Below are 20,660 nucleotides of genomic sequence, written 5' to 3'. Positions count from 1 at the left end.
CTCTTCATTGTGGTGCGCGGGCTTCTCACTGTGGTGGTTTCTCTTGTTGCAGAGCACGGGCTCTAGGTGTGCGGGCTTCAGTAGCTGTGACACGCAGGCTCAGTAGTTGTGGCGCACGGGCTTAGTTGCTCTGCAGCATGTGGAATCTTCCCGGACCAGGGCTCGAACCTGTGTCCCCTGCATTGGCAGGCGGATTCTTAACCACTGAGCCACCAGGGAAGTCTCAATTTTTTTATACCTCTTAATGTATTGTATATAGCCAGACCCATGGAATCACATTTATCATTGACATTGCATATCAATTCTGTAATTATTTATTACAATTATAGATTTATCTAAGTGGATTTCTTCCAAAGCATGATGCAGACCACTCTTTCACAAGTCTTTCGACCCCAGAAAGGAGTTTCATCTTTATAAACAGTCGACCAGTACACCAAAAAGATATATTAAAGGTAATCTTTTTAAGAAAAAGTATCACTTGGATCAGAAATAAAAACTCTGTCACTTGTCAGCTTCTTATAAGGACTACTTCTAAGAATTTGTTCCAAAATAAGGAAAAGGAAAAATAGATACAATATCATTTATTAAGCATTGTGCTAGGTACCTTACATATGACTCTTCACAACAGTTCTGTGGTGAATTATTATCCTTATTTATAGTGAAGAGACTGAAATGTTTGTGACTATCTTAGACCACATAACGAGGAAGTAACACAATTTGGATTTGAACCCAGGACTTTCAAAACATCCATGACGCTATGATCTTTTAACCATGAAGCCAGTTGCATTGGATATTTGTACTTCTTAATGAATGCTTGTGCTTTATGTAAGTTCAAAGCCTCTAAATGAGCATTACTATTTAGATACTACTTTTCCTAATAAGCAGTTACATCCACTCAGTTTCTCAGTTAAATATGCTTCTTTTGGTGGTATTTTAAAGATGGCAATACTATCTTTTTTTATGTCTTTTTTTTTTGTCTTTCACTATTACATATATTTCTAGCTAATCCGACATTATTACAATCTGAAATGCCTAAAGGAATCTACTCGTTTGTATCCCATTTTCTTTCTGAAAATTGATGTTCCTACAGCTGATGTAGATGTGAATTTAACACCAGATAAAAGTCAAGTATTATTACAGAATAAGGTAATCTTTTTCAGATTTTTTTTTGTATTTATGCTATTTACAAATTTATGCAGTCCTAACCATTTTCATATGAAAAAGATATGCTTGTTTCTGTAGATTTTTTAATATTATTTTCATAATTTCCTCTAACATTTGTTAATTTGTATTTTTAGGAATCTGTGTTGATTGCTCTTGAAAATCTGATGACAACTTATTATGGATCACTAACTAGTACAAATTCTTATGAAAGTAATAAAACAGATGTTTCCTCAGATGACATGGTTGTTAGTAAAACAACAGAAACAGATGTGCTTTTTACTACGATGGAAACATCTGGAAATAATTATCCAAATGTTGATACTTCAGCCATTCCTTTCCAGAATGATGTGCATAATGATAAATCTGGGCAAAACACTAATTATTGTTTGAATCATCATATGCATATTGGTGACCATTGTGATGATCATTTTAATAGTGAAAATTCTAGCATTGATAAAAACAGTGGGAATACATTTCAGGAGATTCCAATGAATAATTTATCATGTGAGGACACCCAAAAGGAATATAGTGAAGTTTGTTTTGTAGGTTCTGTTAAGCAAGCCCAATCAGAAAATGGCAGTAAAGGCCATATAGATGAGAGTGGGGAAAATGAGGAAGAAGCAGTTCCTGAGAAGTCTTTGGAAATTTGTGTAGATGACTGGAGCAAGGGAAATGTACTTAAAGATTCAAGAGGAGAAAACATTGAACCTGTGAAAATTTTAGTACCTCAAGAAAGTTTAGCATGTAAAGTAAGTAATAATAATAATAACCCAAGTCCTGAACAAAAGAATTTGAATGAAAGTTCCTATAACAAAAAATCAAATGTGGTAGATAACAAATCTGGACAGCTTACAGCTTATGATTTAATTAGCAATCGAGTAATCAAGAAACCCATGTCAGCAAGTGCCCTTTTTGTTCAAGATCATCGTGCTCAGTTTCTCACAGACAATTCCAAGACCAGTTTGGAAGATGCAACAGTACAAATTGAAGAACTGTGGAAGACATTGAGTGAAGAGGAAAAACTGAAGTAAGTTTCCAGAGCTTTCATGGGACCTGAATGTTCAGATATTTCCATTCTATATGACTCACTGAGTTAAAAAAAATTTTTTTTAACTTATTTATGGAAAAGCAGAATGGAAAACGGCTTTTGGCGTGACTAGAGTACCTTTTTTGGCATTACTTTTTTGTTAATTTAGAGGTTTTTATGGGATTTTGTTTGTTTGTTTTTTATTTTGGTACAAGCCTTAACTACTTTCTGATTTAAGTTTGTAGTTAAAGGTTTTCCATTCTTAACTAAAAACTACCATTTTCTTCTATTTCTTTTTTATTTTTACCTTAATCTTCCTATGACAGGACTTTTTCTTTTTTAAACTTTTGCATTAGAACAGTGGTGTTTTTAAGATCTTGACTATTCCCTTTTTAAATTGGTCTCTAAAATATGTAACACAATACAAAAAATTGTAACATTGTTGCAGATTTAATTTAATGATGTTAATACTGTTCCTATTCAGTATAACTCAAGGCTTTCTTATAAAATCTTTTATTTATTGACAACTTATAAACTATGGTGGGTTTTGGGGGCTAGGTAAATAGGTGGTTTGATCTCTTTGATTAAAATAACTACATATTATTTGCCATTTTTAGATCAGATGATCTGAATAAATATTCCCAAAAAATATGAGGGGTGTTTCTAATTGACTTAGGGCACTTGCTGTAAACACAAAATATTATGTTTTGAGTGATTTAGCTCACAAGAAAATGAAAGAGTGCAATTATACTTCCAGTCACATATTATTACCTGAGGCAGTGGTCCCTACCTAACCTTTTTGGCACCAGGGACCAGTTTCGTGGCAGACAATTTTTCCACTGGTGGGGGCCGGTGGGGATGGTTCAGGCAGTCACGCGAGTGATGGGGAGTGGCAGATGAAGCTTCGCTCGCTTGCCTGCTGCTCACCTCCTGCTGTGCGGCCCAGTTACTAACAGGCCGTGGACCGATACCGGTCCGTGTCCCGGGGTTTGAGGACCCCTGACCTAAGGCATCGCAATACTATGTCAAACATCTGGAAAAAATTTTAAATGTAACCTGTCATCCAGAGTTTATATTTGGTGATAAACTACATGGATACTTGACCAATTTTTTTTTTCATTTTTTCATTAGCTTTTCAATCTTATAAAGACACTGTTAATTTAAAGTAATAAAGACCACTATTAACACACCAATAGGCAAAACCTCCACAAGTTAACTTTTTTTTTAAGTGGGGATGGTGGTTGTGTTTTGTTCTTTAATATATATCTGTAAAAGATAAATATACTCTTATTTTAAACAGAGCCATAATACAAATTGTTACCACTTTCTAAAACATGAATTCCTTAATCTTCATTGTTCAAATTTCTAATTATTTCATAAATGTCAAATTTTTTAAAAGTTTATTTGAATTAAGATGCAAATAAGGTTCACACATTGTTAATTATCTTTTGTCTTACATAAATGACACATTCAGTTTAAAGGTGAGAGCACTTGAGTTTTAATACAGTAAGCCCTCAGAAGTTGAATTGCATTGACCAGGGAGGTGATGAATTGAGAGCTGTCTGAGAAAATTAAAAAAAGCATAGATGTTCCCAGTTCTCATGGAAGTATTGACATTGGAACAGCTCAAGGTAGCTGTTCCTTTGCAGCCTCACAATAGCAGGTATTACTCCAGTTTCCTTTCAACGAATGTCGGCATTGTTTCTCCTTGCAGGCCCCAAGGTGTTAAGGTACAAGGGTTATGGTTAATAGGTCTCATCTAAAAATTTGTTAATCATCAGGCAGTATTCTGGAATTCAGAATTTTCTCTATTTCCATAAGGTATACAAAAGAGGCATTGTTGGTCAAGAGCAGGCCTCTGAAGCTACACCTGCGTTCTAACCTCACTTCCTCTCTTTGATAGCTTTTTGTAAAAATGTGTGGACAGTATCTCCCGGATTGTTGTGAAAATTAAATAAGATATATTGTGTGTTATGATACAAGATAAATGACTAGCACATAGTAAATAATTGTTCATGATGTTAATCAGAGTTTTTAATCTGTGAAAAGGAAATTTCTCTATTATGATAGATATTATTTTTCATTTGCTTATTCAAGGTTAAATTTAATTTGGAGCCCAGAAATAGAAACCTGTGAAGAAAATATAGGTATCTTGGGATCAGAGAGCTTACTGTATGTCACAAAAAGCTCTATTAGAATCTTCCAGAGCCAGGGATCTGTGAATCAAAATCATGATTAGTGAAAAGGTAGAGTAAATATGTTATAACACAAGAATCACACTAACTACCATTTCTCTTCTGATCTTTATCTTAGAATTCTTTCCATGGTCTTAAATTCTACAAGGAGTGTGAAGGGATATGAGAGTAGACTCCTGTTCTACAGATAATCAGTCTTTCCAGCCATTCTTCCTTTTCTTCCCCTTTTTTCTCTTCTTGTTTCCTGTTTTTTTTCCATCCCCTTCCTTCCCTTTTTTCTTTCCTCCCTTGCTTCCTTCCCTTCCCTTCCCTTCTCTTTCCCTTCCTTGTTTCTTTCAGTTAGGAACTATTTACTGAGGCCATTCTGTGTACAAGGCCCTATGTACTCTAGCTAGTCATTTCAGATACAGTGATAAATTATAAATAAAAGATACTTTTACTACTCATAAAAGTGCAGTCTAGTGAGGAAGACACTATTAAACAAATAGTAATCATAGAATATGAAGAGTTTTTAAATAAAAGGAACACAGAAGAGTTATGAAAACAGTTAGCAGTTGGGCTTAATCATATTTATGGGACAGGAAATGCTTCCCTGAGTAGAAATTAATCAAAATGGTGTAGGGAATTTTCTTTGTAGAAGGAACAGCATGTAAGAATGCCCAGAAGCTGGAAGGAAAATAGTTATTGAGGAACTGGAAGATGCCCTTTTTATGACAGGAATGGATCATGGGGGAGTGTGATAAAGAAAGATGGGGTAGGCTGGTCAGATCATGGAAGGTTCAAACAGTTTTGAATAAGACATTGGATCCGGGTTTTCTACCGAGAGCTTAGGATAGACTTTGCAATAGAGGGTACCTACATTTAAAAATTTTTCCTTTCTGGATTTTTTTTCCCCCTTGCTTTCTTCTCCTTTCCTCTAGTGGATTAGAAACCACTGTGTCCTCCCACTGGGTTCTCAGTCAATTGATGTGAACTTGAACTTTCATTTGTAGTAGCTATGAACATATTTCTACTTAAAATAACTTAGAACAGTACTGTACTTGGGATATTATTGAAAAATGGTAAGTAAACTTTATAATTACATGTAATCTTGAGACACAGAAACATTTGATTACTGATAAATCAGAATTAATATTTTTTGTTCAAGTTACTAAATCCCTTAATGATATAAAGTTGAAGATAACAGCTGTTTTTACTTAACATTTACTTAATATTCCTTTGGACATAACTTTTTATATTTCCCAAGGAACTAATTAAATTGACTTCTTGAATAAATCAAAAGATTAGTACCATATGTGAAAATTTGCACATCATAATTAATTACAAATGGTAACCTTCATCTTGAACTCATTTTCCACCGTAGGAGGAAATCTTGAGTTTGAATGTCTAAGAGCTAAAAATACTTATTTATAGTACTTATTGAAGGTAAACTGTATTGAAAATTTTGTGTTTTATAATCCAGAACTTCAGATTCTAAGCGGAAATGGGAGAAAAATAACGTAAAAAATTATGAATGTGGCCTGGTCAGTAACCAAAAGAGGCATTTTTCATTCATCTAGTTCACAGTGAAATAAAGGCTGTTTTACATTCTCCTCCAGCTAACATTTCTTTATTTAACAAACATATGCTGAGTACAAATTACATAACGTGCTTGTTTCTTGTGTTTTAGTCTCACTTTTAACATTTAATTCCATTCTCCCAATAGTATCATTTTTATTTCCTAGTACATAACTACTCAAATTTCTCCTTAAAAATGTATATATGTTATCTACAATAGAACTCAAACAGTTTCTTAAGATTAGAAATAACACTTTCTAGTCTCAATTTTAAAACTGCATTTAAAGAACGTTTTAGCAAGGTTGCTCAAATAATTACCAACGTTTAGTCAATTGTGTGCCCCGTTCATTATAAGATAGGTGTTTCTTGATAGAAAATAATGATAACGAACATTTATTATCATTTACTATGTGCCAAGCACTATTCTAAGTACTTAAAACTCATTTTAAAGATAATGCTGCCCAACTCCAGCGTAGGTGTGGAGAATTGGAAACTCTGAGGGTAGGACCCAGGCATCTCAATTTTTTAGAAAAGGGTTGATATAACCACTATACCAGACTGCTGTCTTTGGCCCCAGGAGTTTCGTTTTACTTCTGTTATTGTTAACCAAAAAGAAAAGACCTCAACTTTTTACCCAGTATAATTTTTTTTTTAATAAATCTATTTATTTATTTTTTGCTGCGTTGGGTGTTTGTTGCTACATGTGGGCTTTCTCTAGTTGCGGTGAGTGGGGGCTACTCTTCATTGCAGTGCGCGGGCTTCTCGTTGCGGTGGCTTCTCGTTGCGGTGGCTTCTCGTTGCGGAGCACGGGCTCTAGGTGCACGGGCTTTAGTAGTTGTGGCACGTGGGCTTAGTTGCTCCGAGGTGTGTGGGATCTTCCCAGACTAGGGCTCGAACCCGTGTCCCCTGCACTGGCAGGCGGATCCTTAACCACTGTGCCACCAGGGAAGCCCTTACCCAGTATAATTTTAAAAGGTCCATTACCTTGTTTGAAATTGAATTAAATTAGGTGGTTTGGATGTGTTCAGTTTATTTGAATTTATTTTTTTATTGTTGACTCTAAAATGAGAAATAAATAGTAACAAAAAAATTAACATTTAGCTATGAAACCATTACAAGTTTAATCATATAATTTTTATTTTGAGTGTTATTATTATAGTGACCTTAACTTTACTAGTATATAATTATTAAATGTATGTAAGTTTTCTTTTGTTGTGCTCAGGGAATTGCGTCTTCTATGTTGATGATATAGCACATATTTAAGGAGCTCTTCACATCTAAAATTGACTTTTTTTTTTTTTTTTTTTTGCGGTACGTGGGCCTCTCCTGTTGCGGAGCACAGGCTGCGGACGCACAGGCTCAGCGGCCATGGCTCACGGGCCTAGCTGCTCCGTGGCATGTGGGATCTTCCTGGACCGGGGCACGAACCCGTGTCCCCTGCATCGGCAGGCGGACTCTCAACCACTGCGCCACCAGGGAAGCCCTGACTCCTTATTTTATTGTTTAATTATTTCCGTGTTTTTTTTTTTTTTTTTTTTTTTTTTAGTTGCCTGTACCTTAAATGGTTTTTTAAATTGGGTAAAGTTTAGCTGCTGTGAAATGCATAGATCTTAAATGTATATAGCTTAGTGCATTTTCATATGTGTACAACGATGAAACCACCACTGCAAACAAAATATAGAACATTTCCATCACCCCAGAAGGTTCTTTAATGCTACCTAGAAACCAGTCTCCATTCTCAGCCACTACTTTGATTTCCGTCGCACTAGCTTGGTTTTTCCAGTACTTAAACTTCTTATATATAAAATCATAATGATATGTACTCCTTTATGTCCAGCTTCTTCCCCTCAACAAAATATTTTTGTCGTTTTCATCCATGTTTGTTGAATGTATGCATATAGTTTATTCTTTTTTAATCAGTAAGTAATACTCAGTTGTATAAGTATACCACAATTTGTTTTCTCAGTCTCCAGTTGATGAACATTGTGTTCTTTCCAGATATGGGATATTATGAATAAAGCTGTATTGTTTAGTTTCCAAATATTTGGAGTTTTTCTAAATATCTTATTGCTACTGAATTCTAATTAATTTTGTCATGGACAGGGAAAATACTGTTAGATTTAAATCTTTAGAAATTTATTGAGAATTATGCCCAGCAGCATATCTCGAAGAATGGGCTCCTAAAAAGAATCTGAATTCTGTAGCTGTTAAATGTAGTGTTCTAAAATGACAATTAAGTCAAGGTAGTTGATAGTATTGCTAAAATCTTCTTAAGGCTTTACTGATTTTTTTGTTTTGGTCTAATTCTGTCAGTGCCTCAGGGAGGGGCATTAAAGTCCCCAACTGTAATTCTGGATGTATTTCTACTTTTAGATCTGTAATTTTTTGCTTCACGTAGTTTGAAGCTTTGTTGTTATTAGATCCATGCACATTTGTGGTTGGTATACCTTCCTAATGATTCCCTTTGGTCATTATGAAATATTCCTGTTATCTGTGGTATTATTTCTTGTTTTGAAATTTATTTCATCGTATATTACTATAAGCTGCTGTTATGCTTACGATTTGCATGGTTTATCTTTTCCATTCTTTTACTTTCAAACTATCTGTCTTTTTCCCCCGTGCTATCTGTGTATAGCTGGAATTTGCTTTTTTATTTAAGTGGACTGCATTTTAATTTTGCTGTTTTGGATAGCGCTTTATGTTCCTAGATTTAAAATAAAGTTTAATTATTATAAAGGGTTTTTTTAATCCTTCATTGTATTTTAGTACTTTTTCCCCTGAGAGTTAGTGATGTTTTGATAGAAAAAGATTCCGTTGCCCATCTCTTGGTGCTTTTCCCTAAGAAATTAGACCAGAGTATTGCATAGAAAATTGATCAAATACTTGAAAGCAGCTTGGCAAATTGTGCTTAGCATAGATTAGCAGAATAAAGAACATTGTACTTATTTCAGTATGCAAAAGCAAAAGTAAATGTGAAAGTGAAACAAAAATATTCAACTATACTGAAGGTGAAGGTGTTTCTGACAAAGTGCATTTTCTAAATGTTGATAATTTTTAAAATATTAGTAGTCACTTCATTTAAAATATTAATATTTTAAATTTTTAGGCGTCTACTCTTTTTTTCCTTGAGATATAATTGACATACAGCACTGTATAAGTTTAAGGTGTACAGCACAATGATTTGACTTACATACATCGTAAAATGATTACCACAATAAGTTTAGTGAACAGCCATCATCTCATATAGATACAACATTAAGAATTAGAAAAAAATGTTTTTTTCCCTTGGAACGAGAACTCTTAGGATTTACTTTCTTAACGCCTTTAATATACAACGTACATCGATATTAGTTATATTTATCATGTTTTCTTTGGATAAATACCCAGAGGTTGAATTGTTGGATCATATGTTAGGTCTAGTTTTAATTTTTTGAGGAATCTCCAGACTGTTTTCCATAGCGGTTGCACCAGGTTACATTCCCACCAACAGTGCACGAGGGTTCCCTTTTTTCCACATCCACACCAAGTTATTTGTTGTGTTTAACATTTCTTACAAAGCTAGTTTTGTGGTACTGAACTCTTTTAGCTTTTGGTTGTCTGTCAAACTTTTTATCACTCCTTCAAATCTGAACAAAAGACTTGCTGGGTAGAGTATTCTTGGTTGTAGGTTTTTGCCTTTCATCACTAAATATATCATGCCATTCCCTCTGGCCTTCAGAGATTCTGCTGAAAAGTCAGCTGATAGCCTTATGGAATTCTCTTATGCATAGCTTCTTGCTTTTCCCTTGCTGATTTTAATATACTCTCTTTATCTTTAATTTTTGCCAATTTAATAGCAGTGTGTCTTGGTGTGGTCCTCTTTGGGTTGATCCTGTTTTGGACTATCTGTGCATCCTGGACTTCCTGGATGTCTGTTTCCTTTCCCAGGTTTAGAGAAGTTTTAAGCTAGTATGTCTTCAAATATGTTCTCTGCCCCTTTCTCTCTCTCTTTTCCTTCTGAGACCCCTATCATGAGAACATTAGTACACTTGACATAAGAGACTCCCAGAGGTCTCTTAAACTGTCCTCATTTCTTTTTATTCTTTTTTTCTGTCCAGCTTCAGTGATTTCCACTACTCTGCCTTCCAGCTCACTGATCTGTTCCTCTGTATCATCTAATTTACTGTTGATTCTTTCTAGTGTATTTTTTATTTCAGTTATTGTATTCTTCATCTTTGTTTGGTTATCTTTGTATTTTCCTACTCTTTGTTAAAAACTTCTAACTTCTCACTGTGTCTGTCCATTCTTCTCCTGAGTTCTTTAAGCATCTTTATGATCATTACCTTGAACTCTATTGGGTAGATTGCTTATCTCCACTTTACTTAGTTCTTATGGGGTTTTATCATGTTCCTTCGTTTGGAACATGTTTCTCTCTTGCCTCATTTTGCCTAATATGCTGTTTTTATTTCTATGTATTTGGTAGGTTCATTCCATTTCCCCCTCTTGGAGAAGTGGCCTTTTGTAGGAGACATCCTATGGGACCCAGTAGCACACTCCTGTCTGGTCACCAGAGCTATATGCTTTAGTGGTGCCCTCTATGTGGGTTGTGTGGGTCCTTCTGTTGTGGTAGGCTGACTACTGTGGGTGTGCTGGTGGTTGTGGCTGGCCCCCATTCCAGTTGGTCGCCATGCCCTGCCTTATACAAAGGGTGCCAGCTGATGGTGGGCAGGGCCATGTCCTGGTATGGCCAGAGGAGTCCTGGTTACTGGTGTGGGCCGCCTACAGGTAGATGGGGCCAGGTCATGAGTTGACTGGCTGTGGAGTCCTGGGGGGTCCCGAGGCTAGTCCTGGCCCATTGGTGGGTGGAGCGGGGTCTCCAGGTGGCTGGCTGCTGGCTGGAGTTCCTTGATCTAGTGTCTGCCTGCTGGTAGGCAGAGGTGGTTCCTGACACAGCTTTCTGTATAGTTGTGGTGTCCCAAAGCTGCTGTCGGCCTGCTGGTGAGTGGGCCCAGTTCCTGACATGGCTAGCTGTGGAGTCTGGGGTGTCCCAGAGTAGGTATTGGCCCACTGGTGAGTGAGGCTGGGTCCTGGGGCTAGTGCCAGCACACTGGTGGGCAAAGCTGCATCTTGGCGTTTCTTGGTACAGAGTTTCCAGGGCTGGTGTATGGGCCCAGGCCCAAGATGTCCTGGGTCTGTTGTCTAACCCCTGGTGGGCAGAGCTGGGTCCTAGGGTTTCCAGCTACAGGACCTTGTGGGGTCCTAGAGTTGGTCTCTGCCTGCTGGTGCCAGGACCAGTTCCAATGGCTGGCTGAATGTCCCAGGGCTAGTGCCCATGCACTGGTATGGGGAGCCGGATCCCAGGCCCTTTGGTAGATAGGGCCGGGTCCTAAGGGGCTGTTGACTCGGGTCCTGTGGCAGCTGGCCTGCTGGTATGTGGTGCTGTGTCCCTGCCCAGCTAGCTGCTTGGCCTGAGGTGTCCCAGTACTGATGCTGACAGGCTGGTGGCTTGGGGCAGGACTGCATCCCAAAGCTAATAAGCTAGAGGGAGGATTCCAAAATGGTGCTTACCAGCATTGCACATGGTAGAATGAGCTCCCTAAAATGGCTACTGCCAGTATCTATGTCCCCAGGGTGAGTTCCATTTGCCTCCTGCCTCTGGGAGGCTTTCCCAGATCAGCAGGTGGGTCTGACCCAGCTCCTTTCAGATTACTGCTTCTGCCCTGGGTCTTGGAGTGTGTGAGATTTTGTGTGTGCCCTTTAAGAGTGGAATCTCTATTTCCTTCAGCCCTCTGACTCTATTGAAAGTAAGCCTCACTAACCTTCAGAGCCAAACGTTCTGGGGTCTTCTTTCCTGGTGCAGGACCCCTGAGCTGGGGATCCTAATGTGGAGCTCAGACGCTATGCTCTTTGGAAAGAAGCTCTGTGATTGATATCATTCTCCTGTTTGTGGGTCTTCTCCCCTGGGGGTATGGTCTTGACTATACCACGACTCTGTCCCTCCTACCCATCTCATTGTGGTTCCTTCTTTATATCTTTAGTTGTAGAAGATCTCTGCTAGTCTTTAGTTCATTCTAATCGATAGCTGCTCTGTAAATAGTTATAATTTTGTTGTGCCCATGGGAGGAGGTAAGCTCAGGATCTTCCTACTCCACCTTGTTGGTCACACCTTTACATCTCTGGATTTTGCTTTTGAAATTCAGTCTGACGGACTCTGCCTTTCAAATGCAATAGTTAGTCCATGTAATGTATTAATTGATATGGTTGTGTTTTGGTCTACCATTTTCCTATTCCTTCTCAGTTTTGTTCCTCTGTTCCTCCTTGTTTTAGGAGAGAGGCAGCCTCTTTAGGGTTAAAAGAATATAATTTCATATTTAATTTTAATTCCTCTATTGGCTTTGCCTTATTTTTTGCTCTGGGGAATACATTATACATCCTTAATTTATCATAATCTACTTAGAGTTAATAGGGTACCATTTTAGGAACTTCCGTGGCACAGCAGTTAATCATCCACCTGCCAATGCAGCGGACACAGGTTTGAGCTCTGGTCCGGGAAGATCCCATATGCCACGGAGCAACTAAGCCCGTGCTCCACAAGTACTGAGCCTGTGCTCTAGAGGCCACGAGCCACAGCTGCTGAGCCCACATGCCACAACTACTGAAGCCTGCGTGCCTAGAGCCCGTGCTCCACAAAAAGAGAAGCCACCGCAATGAAAAGCACGTGCACTACAATGAAGAGTAGCCCCAACTCGCCACAACTAGAGAAAGCTTGCATGCAGCAACGAAGACCCAACGTGGCCAAAAATAAATAAAATTAATTAATTATTTATTTAAAAAATAGGATACCATTTCACATAAACTATAAAAATGTTCCAAGTATAATTCCACTTACTACCCCTGTCCTTTACATAGTTGGTGTCATATATTTTACATCTACGTAAAAATAAACCGCATCTTTAAATATTACTTCTAAAATTTAAACAGTTATCTTTCAAAGAAATACGAGAATTTTTCAAAAGATCTTTTTTTCTTTTTTTCCTGTTTACCTACATAGTTACCATTTTTGGTGCTCATCATTTTTTCCTATACATCTGAGTTTCCATGTGGTGACATTTCTTAATAATGTAATTATGTTGGCAACAGATCTCAGCTTTCTTTTTGAAAATGTCTGTTTCATCTTCAAGTTTGAAGTAAATTTTTATGGATATAATTGAATCCTGGATTCTTATAGCACTTAAAAGATGTTATTCACTGTTATCTGGCTCTACATTGCTTATGATGAGAAGTTATATCCATCATTTGTTGTGGTGCTCCTTTTTTGTAACATCTTTTTTTTTCTTCCTCTGTACTTCTAAGATTTTATCTTTATCTTTGGTTTTCAGCAGTTTGATTCTAATGTACTTAAGCTGTGGATTTCTTTGCATTTTTCCTGCTTGGGGTTCACTGACCTTCTTAAATCTGTAAAATGTTGCATTTATCCAAATTGGGTAACTTTCAGCCATAATTTCTTTGAATATTTTTACCCCATTACTTTTTTTTTTTTTTTTTTGGCTGCATTGGGTCTTGTTGCTGTGCACAGGCTTTTTCTAGTTGCGGCAAGCGGGGGCTACTCTTCATTGCAGTGCAAGAGCTTCTCATTGCAGTGGCTTCTCTTGTTGTGGAGCACGGGCTCTAGGCACACGGGCTCAGTAGTTGTGGCTCGCAGGCTCTAGAGCGTAAGCTCAGTAGTTGTGGCTCACGGGCTTAGTTGCTTCGCAGCACATAGGATCTTCCCGGACAAGGGCTCGAACCCATGTCCCCTGCATTGGCAGGCAGATTCTTAGCCACTGTGCCACCAGGGACGTCCCTACCCCATTACTTTTATATTTTTAATCTGGGACTCGAATTACATATATGTTAGGTTGCTTGTTTTGCCATAAGTCACTGAAGTGTTTTTTCAGTCTTCTTTCAATCATTTTTCTCTCTGTTGTTCAGATTGGATAATTTCCTTTGATCTGTCTTCAAATTTCCTGATCCTTTCTTTTGCCATCTCTTATCTGCTGTTAAGTGTACCCAGTGAATTTTTCATTTCAGATATTCTATTTTTTAGTTTTAGAATTTCCATTTCCATTTGGTTCATTTTATAATTTCCCTTCTCTGTTGAGATTACCTCTTCTAGTCTCTCATTGTGATCATCTTTTTCTTAAGTCCTTAAATATATGTAAAGACCAATTAAAAAAATTTTTTTTTGCAGTTCCGACATCTACATCATCATCTTGAGGTTGGTTTTTACTGTCCACTTTTTCTCTTTACCATAACTCACATTTTCCTTTTTTATTGCTTGAGTGGTAACTTTTGCTTGTATAATGGACATTGTGGTTGATATGTTGTAGAAACTCTGGATTCTGTTATCTTCCGAAAAGTGTTGGGTTTTGTTCTACCACGCATTTAAATTGCTGACAGATCACCTGGAGCTTATGGAGACTTTGTTTTACACTTCCTTAGGCAAAGACTGTTTAAATTTTGCTGTTAGTCCTAGGGCAGCTTCCTTAGTTCTAGAACATAGTTTTTTGTTTTGTTTGTTTGTTTGTTTTTGTTTTGTTTCCTTACCCCTAAGACGTAAGATGTAGCCCTCCTCCAGTTTTAATTGAAAGCCCAAAGTGTTTTCCAAGTCATCTAATTATGTGGGATTTAAACTCCAAACTCTGTTTCTCCTGCAGCAGGCAGCCACTGAAATCTCTGTTTAGCTTATTTAGCCTTCTAGTGATTATTTTCCTCTAGATTCTCACACGGGATTTTCTCCCTCAATTTCCAGCTGTTTTGGAAGCAGGGAGTTCTGTGTTCTGATGACTCAGTCTAATAAGAGTGCAGCTTTCTGACTGAGTTCTTGCTACTCTTCCTTAATGCTCTGGGGACTGCCCTCTGGGTAAAAGTGGTATAAATGTGGATCTCTTTTTTTTCAAGGGTTGAATCCATTCCAAATTCTGCATGCTTTTCATTGCTCTTCAGTGCCTATTTTAAGTGGTTGATTTCTGTATTTTGTTCAGAGCTTATGGTTATATTAAGGTGGGTTAATCCAATACGAACTCCTTTGTAGTTACTGAACCTGGAATGCCAGCTCTTTATTTTTTATAAAATTTGCTTCGGATGGTTAATGTATTTCTCATTATGACTTCATTAGTTCTTTTTTATCTCTATTCATAGATATGAAGAGAAGGCTACTAAAGACTTGGAAAGATACAATAGGCAAATCAAGAGAGCCATTGAACAGGAGTCACAAGTATCATTAAAAGATGGCAAAAAAAGGATAAAACCCACCAGCGCATGGAATTTGGCACAGAAGAACAAGTTGAAAACTTCATTATCTAATCAGCCAAAACTTGATGAGCTCTTTCAGTCCCAAATTGAAAAAAAAACCCAAAACATTAAAAAAGTTCAGATCCCGTTTTCTATGGAAAACTTAAAAAAGAATTCTGATAAACATAGGAAATTTGACTTAGAAGAAAAGGACGAATCTTACTTGATCCACAATCTCAAGTTTCCTGATGCGTGGCTAATTACATCCAAAACAGAGATAATGTTATTAAATCCATACAGAGTGGAAGAAGCGCTGCTATTTAAAAGACTTCTTGAGAATCACAAACTTCCTGCAGAGCCGCTCGAAAAGCCAATTATATTGACAGAGAGGTATGGTGAAGTAATATAATTTTTTTTACTCTAAGAACATTTAATGAAATTGAAGGTAAAAAGTTGAAAGTGTTTCCTAGCAGGGAAAAGTGGTATTTATTTAAAGAAATTTTTGTAATTTGATTTCACATATTTAATGGAATTGTTTTTAAATAAATAATTTTAGAATATTCTAGATAGTTTACTTCTGCAGTTAATAAATATCAAGCTCAGTTCCCCCCTGTACATTAGTGATTTCCCCAGGGTAGTCCTGACATTGGATTGCCATGACTCTTCTTCATTATGCACTCTTTGTTTTAACATTTTAAACATATACCAAAACAGAATTATTCAATAAATGCCTTTATCAACAATTACCAAGATTTTGCCACATTTACTGTCTGTCCTTGGTATGTATGTTTTTGTGTGTGTATATATATATATATATATATATATATATACACACACACACACATACACACATGTATGTTTTTCCTTTTGCTAAAGGATTTAGAATGATTCCCATCCTTAGAATTTTCAGTATGTTTCTCTCTAAAATGGCCATTTTCTTAGCCACAATGCCTTTTTTCATGCGTTACACAATACTAATTCCTTGGAATTGTTCCTCATTGTCTCAGAATGTCTTTTTATAGTTTTTAAATTAAGTTTAATTTATATCTAAACAAGGTCCAACCATTACATTTTGCTTTGTATTTTAAATCTCTTCTAGTATCACACCGTTAATGTAGATTCTTAGTTGCTTGTTCATTGGGATATCCCATTGTCTCTATTTGTCTCTCTTGCTTTCTTGTGATGGTGTTTAACTTGTTTTTCCCTCTCCCATTTTTAAATGGAAGTTAGCTCAGGAGGATTGAATAGATTTAGATTCTACTTTCTGGTAAGACTGCTTAATAGGTGGTGCTATGTGCTTCATATTTCATCACATCAAAAGGCACTTATCACTGGGTTCAGCTGCTGACCACCTGATGTTCCATCTTAAAGTTCCCCAATAACCTTTCCATCTAATGGTTTTATCCATTGATGATTGTTGCCTGAACTAACTTTATTATTGATTGTTATGGGGGTATTTCCTTTTCATATCCTATGTGAGCAAATTGTTTTCTGTAAAAACAAATAACTGTTAAATAATCTACTAACATTTTACTTTTTTGTACTTAATATTTCTTTTTTAGTCTGACATAGGTAGAAGAAATTATATTTATGACAAAGGAGATAAAAACCTGAAATTAAAAAGATGACAATTTGTTTTGGAGGCCAACGTTCTGTTTCAGACTTACAAGAATAAATCAGAAATCATTTAAAAAATGTATTTAAACCCTTGTGTTAAAGACCCTGCCTCCAGAAAGAAAAACAGGCCAGAACCAAAAAAACATTTGATAAAGCTATCTTTTTAATTAAGGCAATAGTAATCACAGTAATTAAAACCCAGTGTCTTTTACAGTTTTCTTTTAAGACCAGCTAGGAAACTGTCAAAGAAAGAATTAAAAAGAATTAATACAGCCTTAGGCTTAATTAAAACAGTTCAAAAATCTGATAGTACTTTTCTTTTTCTTCACTTAAAAAGAGCTAAGGTGTATTTTGTATACTCCACTGCTTTTCTAAATGGTATTCGTAAATTTTCATTTAGATCTCAAAAATATTTTTGTGCTTTATGAATTATAGGTTTTTAAAAATATTCTTCTTTGTGGCATTCTGTTATTTAAAAGCAAATAAATTAAAAGTTATTATTTGGGGTCCATACTGGCCTGAGAATAAATCTTTCTTATTTGAACATGGACAGCAACAAAGCTTAATTCAAAATTGTTTTCACCTTTCTTCTGAAATATGACATCCCCATCACAGTTAATAATATAAGTTTTTAAAAACTGTGTCATAAAGAAGGTAATTATGGGTTGGGCTCAATTTTCGTGTCAGAGTTCTAATGCAGGTTGTGTAGTTTATCTCTCAACGGAGTATATAATTTAGAGATTATAAAATACAAAGTAAGAGCTCAATAATAATAACAATAATGGCTCATATTTATTGAGCTCTTACTATATGATAGGAACTTTACTAAGCCCCTTGCTTTCATGATCTTATCTTCACAATAACTGTATGAGAGGTATCCACATTTTAACGAGGAAACGGAAACACAGAATGTTAAGTAACTTACCAAGGTTCATACAGTCAGTATATAAGCAGTGGATCCAGCATTCCAATCTTGACAGTAACTGTAGACCCTGCACCACTAATTTCTATACTATATCATTATCACCACCACTACCACCGCCACCGGCTCTCAGATTGATCTTCTCAATGTTGGGTTAGACCAGACAGCGCACATCTGCTATATAGCCAAAGTTCTCCTCTCCATGATATCTGCTCTTATAGCCAGTGGGGTCCTCAACCTTTCAGAGGTGATAAGCAAAGACATCATCTATTCATTTAATTTTCAAGGGGTACAAGATTTTAATGAAGAAGTAGCAGCTCATCATCCTGCACTGGATAGAATATAGAACAGTGCCTTATTTACATAGGTGTCAACTGTAGCCGACACATTACTGTAAATAACATGTTACGAAGCACCTGACCAAGCCTAAAACCAGCATGAAACGTTAATTTGTGCCCTAGATAATCGTTGGCCACCTCAAAATTTTGTTTAGGGCTAGTACCACTCAGCATATGCCACCTTTGGCAAACATACCATGCCTATAGTATACTGGAGGTATCTCTCCCAAGCCCTGAATTACTTTTATAAGTTCTTGGGAGAAAAAGATACATGCTTATCTTCTTATTGAAGAAACCTTGACTAGCAATAGACTATTACACAGGATGGGCTACATCAATAACTTGACAATGTGTCTTTGTAAATAAAGGTATAAAATGGCATTATTTATAAATAAAGTTTTCATTTGTATTATAGAGAGAGTACTTTTTAAATTTCACATTTAGTTTGTATAACATTCTAGAAGATAGAAACTGTCTTTTGTGTCTATTCTTCCTCCTTTCTGTACACTGTATATATGGTAGGTCTACGAAGTATTAACAGAAATGTAAAAAGGTAAAGTTTCTCACAGGGCTCCTTATACCTTTGTATTTTGGTTAGTGATAATAACACTTTTTAAAGGGCCGTCGGATTAACTTTTCTCTGTAAATTCTCTTATTTCACTTTACGTATTTAATAAGTTAAAGGGCCATAATTTCTTTTTCAGTCTTTTTAATGGATCTCATTATTTAGAGATTTTAAATAAAATGACAGCAGATGACCAAAGATACAGTGGATCAACTTACCTGTCCGATCCTCGTCTCACAGCAAATGGTTTCAAGATAAAATTGATACCAGGTATGATAATGTGGTTTAATACTTCCTGACTTGGAAAAATAAGTCTTGTTCCAAAAGTTACTTTTGAGTTTTGTAATTTACAGATATCACGGTATATTTTTGTCTCACCAAAAGTACAGTGTCAGCTTTGTAAAAACAGTCATATTTCAGAAAGGTCACCTCTGCCTGAAACAAGCAAGTTTAGCATCTCTTTCAGTCCACTGCCTTGTATTTTAGCATTTCCATAACTAATCAAGTAATTGTAATTTTTGCCATCCTTTGTCACAATATGCAAACTGCCTGCTGTGTCTAACTAAATTATTAAATACTCCTTAGATGATGAAGCAGAAATAGACATGTAGGGTACTAGAATTGACTAACAAAATTAAACATCTCTTTTCCTTTTTTAAAAGCATTTACTTGCTTTGCCAGTTAGATGTGTAGCATCAACAGTCTTACTGTTTGGAGAGTGGATGATTTGATTCCATGGCTTTGCTAAAAAACCTGTCATAATACTGTTTGCTTACTGTGGAAATTCACTAGGTGGGGAGAAAAAAGAAAATTCTTCTGGCTAGGAGACTTCAGTTTTCCTGGCTGGCCCCTTCTCTGTTCTTTCATAGTTTCCATACTTAACTGCCTTCTGCCCTAGCTACCTAGGCCAGTCTTGTCCTATTACTTTGCTTTCATCTGGTATCAAGCAGCACAAAGGTACCAGGAAGAGTGATTCCACTGTCCCTTCCTCCACCCTCCCCTAAACTTGCCATGACCAAAGTGTACAAAAACAAAACAATGTAGAAAATTTTTAAAGGATTCTTTTACTGAGACATGAGAAGAAAATAAGTAAAAACAATGTACAAAACCATGAAATGGAATACATACAGAAAATGCTTTGGTGTTCCAAACTTTAACTTTATTGACTAGCAGTTTTAAGAAAACCTACCCAGAACTTCTTTCCTCCTAACCTCAATCCTGGATATTTAGATTTGGAGTGAAGTGTTAGTCCAAATCCCACCTCTGCCATTTAAAAACATGTGTTGTAGGTAAAGTCAGTTGGCCTCAGTGTTACCTCATCAATAGCAACTAATAATTATTATGTGCATGGCAGTAGTCTAAGTATTAAATGTATTAATTCATTTGATCTTTCTAATAGCCCTGTGGTTCTGTTACTGTGCCCATTTTTTATAAATAGAAAAATTGAGGCATGGAGAAACTAAGTTTGCCTAAGGGTACAGACTAGTGGTAGAACCAGGATATGAACCCAAGCAATCTGCCTTTAAAACCAACTCTTAACTAATTTATGTTGATTTCCTATTAAAATTGATATATTTACTTCATGAAGTTGTTAGCACCAAACTAGGTACTTAGGTAAATTAGCATAGTACTCGGCAATGGTATGTATTCAGATATTCTCTTTTCTTCCAGCACCCCCTTTCTGACCTGAACTGACTTGTAGTCATTTTTTTGGTCCTCCTAGAAATCTTTCATCCTCAGGACTTCTGACGTTTTAAAAATTTATTTGAAGTATGAAGCAAGGAGTTTATGTATACACATACATAAACTCCTTGCTTCATACTTCAAATAAATTTTTAAAACGTCAGAAGTCCTGACGTGTGTGTAGCAAGATATTTTTTTCTTAATCTATTTTCCTAATTAACTATTTGGCATTGGTGGCAGGTACTTTTTTTTTCATGAAAGATGTTATCACAACAATTTTTTTTAAGTTAGGATAACTACCCTGCCTGTTCCAAGAGCATGTTTGTTTTTGAGTTACCCA

At 36.3% G+C, this 20,660-nt stretch overlaps 1 protein-coding gene across 6 annotated transcripts in view; it reads left to right on the top strand.

Annotated features, from left to right (window-relative positions):
- The window catches only part of PMS1 (PMS1 homolog 1, mismatch repair system component), a 98,809-nt gene that overhangs the window by 71,024 nt on the left and 7,125 nt on the right, over positions 1-20,660 (top strand). For 4 of the 6 annotated variants that reach the window (XM_027125920.1, XM_027125943.1, XM_027125910.1 and 1 more), the window contains 5 exons: positions 330-452; positions 1,003-1,146; positions 1,299-2,191; positions 15,103-15,585; positions 18,777-18,907. In XM_027125920.1, coding sequence (XP_026981721.1) covers positions 330-452; positions 1,003-1,146; positions 1,299-2,191; positions 15,103-15,585; positions 18,777-18,907 — 1,774 coding nt within the window. The remainder of the gene's footprint in view (positions 1-329; positions 453-1,002; positions 1,147-1,298; positions 2,192-15,102; positions 15,586-18,776; positions 18,908-20,660) is intronic. The other 2 variants (XR_003436992.1, XM_027125930.1) reach the window with 2 other exon arrangements.

This window comes from Aethalodelphis obliquidens, unplaced genomic scaffold (genome assembly GCF_003676395.1).
Source record: "Aethalodelphis obliquidens isolate GAN/ISIS:26980383/991018 unplaced genomic scaffold, ASM367639v1 scaffold2, whole genome shotgun sequence".
NCBI classification, from domain to species: Eukaryota; Metazoa; Chordata; class Mammalia; order Artiodactyla; family Delphinidae; genus Aethalodelphis; species Aethalodelphis obliquidens.
Note: the sequence above shows the minus strand (reverse complement) of the source record. Positions and strands in the feature narration are given on the sequence as shown.